The sequence below is a fragment of the Lathyrus oleraceus genome, chromosome 7 (assembly GCF_024323335.1).
Source record: "Lathyrus oleraceus cultivar Zhongwan6 chromosome 7, CAAS_Psat_ZW6_1.0, whole genome shotgun sequence".
Classification (NCBI taxonomy): Eukaryota; Viridiplantae; Streptophyta; class Magnoliopsida; order Fabales; family Fabaceae; genus Lathyrus; species Lathyrus oleraceus.
Window position 1 is genome coordinate 377,273,621 of NC_066585.1, and position 4,039 is coordinate 377,277,659.

Consider the following 4,039-nt stretch of genomic DNA (forward strand, 5'->3'; position numbering starts at 1 on the left):
AATTAATAATATACTATTAACTCAATTTAAATAATTATTTTATTTTATTGGGGTGTTACAAGAAGCATACAAGGTCATTTGGCATGGAAATTAAATGGCATACGTTGATCAACCAAATGTGTGACAAAAATTGTCACACCATGCAAACATGTACATAAAACAGAATTGGCAAATGAGAAAAATGCACAATCAATTCGCAAAGGTCCAGCAACATGTCAAGAACATTCATGCAAAATTTCAAGCAATTTGGATTAAAATTAAGCATTTCATGATAAAAAGAGCAAGGCAAGGTCACAAAAGCACCTATGTTCACATTCTCTAACACAAATCAAAAACCAGCCATGCACAACTTCAAAATTCATCATCATAAAAAACTAGACAACCAGAGGATCATTTTGCAAAAAATGGGGATTAATTGGATCAATATTCAATTAGTTATGATTTTTCTAAGTTGACATAAAAAATAAAAATCAAAATGATCAAAGCATGGCAAAAGAGGAGGGAAAACATAAAGTAAGGAAATGATTTGAAAATGGTGCTTTCGCTGGGAATCCAACACGGTTCAAATTTGAATGTGGCGCGCCAACAAGTATGAAACGCTGCGTTTCATTAAAATATGTGGCAGTTCAAAGCCTACTTGGCACGATCAGACTAATGTGAGCCAACCAATTCGCTAGCGAGGCCAGAACGCGGACCAATGAAAGACAAGCCCTAGGCCACGCATGCAAAAACCAGAGTCCGTCGCTAGCCTCACAAATCCGTCGCTACCAGGATAATCTTCATCTTCTTCATGAAGGTGAAGATGAACAGTAACAATGTTCATACGCAATTTCCAGATTTTTCAGAATTTTTCCAGATTTCATCAAAAAGCATATCATTAGAAAGATCTTTCAATGGAGATCAAGGATCAACCAACAACTAAGCCTAAATCCACATGATTAAAGAGAATCGAGCAAAACATTTTTTGTGCATCAAACTTCAATCATACACAACTCAGTGAATAATGCATCATTTCATGTGATTTTTCCACCAGATTCATCAGCAAACAAAGATCTACACAAAACATACACATGGATTTGAGAATTATGAAAGTCAAAAAACTCACCTCTTGAAGAGCAGGTTCTTGATTCACACGATTCAGCACTTGTAATGGTCCAAATCAGTTCCAGGATCCTTGTAGTGATGATTGATGAGGAATTTGAGGCTTAGAAACGTGTAGATCCAGCTTAATTTGAAATTGCCATCAACACCTTCAAGCTTTGGTATGCACGATTTTGAGCAGAAATCCACGCAATGCACGTTCAATCACACTCTAAACTTCACCAGGATCAACAATTATGCAAGGAAATGAGTGTTTATGTGAGGAATTTTGAAAATCGAGCAAGAGGAAAATTGAGAGCAAAAATGGATTTCTAGATCTGAACTTTCTGTAATGTGCAATGCAGTTACAATTAACCTTATATATGTCCTACTAATTAACCTAAAATCATGATTAGGCCAAAGCTAAATGAGATTAGAAGGATATAAGGTGTATGCACCAATTTGCATTTTCACTTCATGCACGAAATGGCCACGTGAACAGTACACACCAAGGGCCCAAATTCACTTCAAATCAGCCCATGCACCCATTGGAAATGGAATTATGTTCATGTAATCAACCAATTTTGATTTTAGCAATTTCTCTTCAAAAATAGCATGCATGGGCAAATGGTTGTGTGAGATAATTTCAAGCCATGTAATGATTCATTTGGAAACTATATTTCATGAGGAGAATAATGCAAAAAGAGGCACTCCATTTGGAGTCTTGGTTCAAAAGATATGGCCATTTGAATTTTCAAGCACACTTTGCAAATATTTGATCATAACTCCTTAACCATTCATCATAAATTCATGATTTTGGACTTTTTGGAAATGGGAGAGAAAGATCTTCCACTTGCATGTTGGACAAAAATTCATTTGAAGCTTCTTTGATGTTGGAAAGTTGAGTTGAAATTGGTCCAAAACTTACCATTTTTGGAAACTTTCAAATTACAGGTCATTTTCCATTTTTGGGAACTTTTGATCCGGCTTCAAAATCTTCAAGTTAGATGTTTGACATGTTGAATAAACCTCTTTGGGACATGAATGAAGTGCCTCAAACCATTTCTCCCCCTCCTAGCCCTCAGCTGACTTGCAGTTGACTTTTATGGGACTCAGGTGACTTGGACATGTACTGATGACTTTCGAGCCTCTAGCCTTTGGTCAAATTGCTTCAAAATGATCCTTGATTCACATAAGCTCTCTAGAACAAACATAGGGCCTTTATCTCATGGAAATGCTTGGTCTCTTGCACAGATGAATCCTCTTGATACCAGTCTTGACTGATGAAATGCCATGTACTATGCAATGTTAATGCAATGTTAATGACCTAAAAATGAAATGCATGTACAAATGGGGGGTGCAAATTTGAGGTGCTACACACATTATCTGAAGGATCTCGCAAGTCAAGGAGTTGACATCTCAGAGTTTTCGATGGATTGGATGCCTGAGCATCCACCAAACTTCATGAAGAGGATGCGAGAGCCTTCTGAGAAGTCAAAGAAGGCCAAGAAGGAAAAACTGGGAGAAACTTCTGGGTCAAGACCTCCAGTTTATCTGACTGACTCACCAAGTAAGTCTCTGCCTCCTTCTCGCTCTTTCAATTTAAAGCAAATTGCTTCTTCTCTTCCCCAAACCACTCTTATCCACACCCAATCTGAAACCCCACCCTCTACCACTAAACTCTCTAACACTCCAACCTCTAATCCACTATCTACCCCACTTCAAAAATTCAACCTCTCCACCACTACCTTACCTGTTTCTGTAGAAGAAATGTTGAACAAATCCACCTCACCATCATCTTCTAAACCTTCATCTCCACCCTACTACGTCCCATCATCAGACTCAGAACTGTCTGACCCTCAATCCCCCACACTAGCTCAGCTTCAGGCACATGCTCTTGCCTCTCAACCACAACCTGAACCAGAAACTAACACTCCACCACCTGAACAACAAATTCCACCATCCTTTGAACAACCACAAACACCACCATCTGAACAAACCCAAAATCCACCACCTGAACAACCAACACCACCACCCTCTGCTACCCCCACCATACCACCCTCTGAAGACATCACCTTCCCTACCCCTAAGACTCCCACTAACACCACCCAAACACTACCATCTTCCCCAAAATCTGAACCAGATCATACCTTTCCCACCTTAGAAGAAGCAAACGCTTTATTTGCTGAGTCTTCAGTGGATAAGATCAAGTCTCTGTCTGTAAACTCCAGTATCAGTGATGATCCCTCTGAAGTAAGGATTCACTGGAACAGAGTGATCAAATGGATGAACTCTGAATCCTTCAAACTGAAATGCCTCTCTGAACAAGTCTGCAATGACTTCGTCAAAGATGCTGGAGTAAGGCTACAGGATCTCTTGGTCAGAGAGGCTGAGGAAAAGGCCAGAAGAGAAGCAGAAGAGAAAGCTCTCATGGAAGAGGAGAAACGGGCTAGAGAAGTTGAAGAGAAGGTTGTTGTTGCTGCGGCTGTTGCTGAAGCTGAGGGAAAAGCAAAAGCCGAAGTTGAAGAAGCAGCACACATTGCTACGAAGGGAGCTGCAAAGGCTAACGCTGATGCTCTGACTCAGGGGGAGCAATCTAACTCTGGTTTCTCCCCTCTGGTCCTAAAGACCTTGGAAGAACTGTAGAAGGAGCAACAGATTATGCGAGCAAGATTGGATCAACAAGACTCCATCAACAACAACATTCAGAACCTGCTGACTCAACTGCTCTAAAGGATGCCTCCGCCTCCAAACCCTTAGGCACTTAGGCTTTTTGTGTTGTTTTTTTCTTATGTTTTCCTTATGTTTTGTTCTCTCTTCTGCATTGATGCTTACCTATACCTCTGTTTCTTATATATATATATATATATATATATATATATATATATATATATATATATATATATATATTTGAACATTGTTTCTTGCAGTTATGCCTTTTTTAGTCTGACAAAAAGGC

At 39.3% G+C, this 4,039-nt stretch overlaps 1 protein-coding gene across 1 annotated transcript; it reads left to right on the forward strand.

The window, feature by feature from the left end:
- The first annotated feature begins 2,511 nt into the window (after window positions 1-2,511).
- Window positions 2,512-3,726, forward strand: LOC127103911 (glutenin, low molecular weight subunit-like). Its single transcript, XM_051041146.1, has one exon. The coding sequence runs from the start codon at window positions 2,512-2,514 to the stop codon at window positions 3,724-3,726; it is 1,215 nt and encodes a 404-aa protein (XP_050897103.1).
- The last annotated feature ends 313 nt before the right edge of the window (window positions 3,727-4,039 follow it).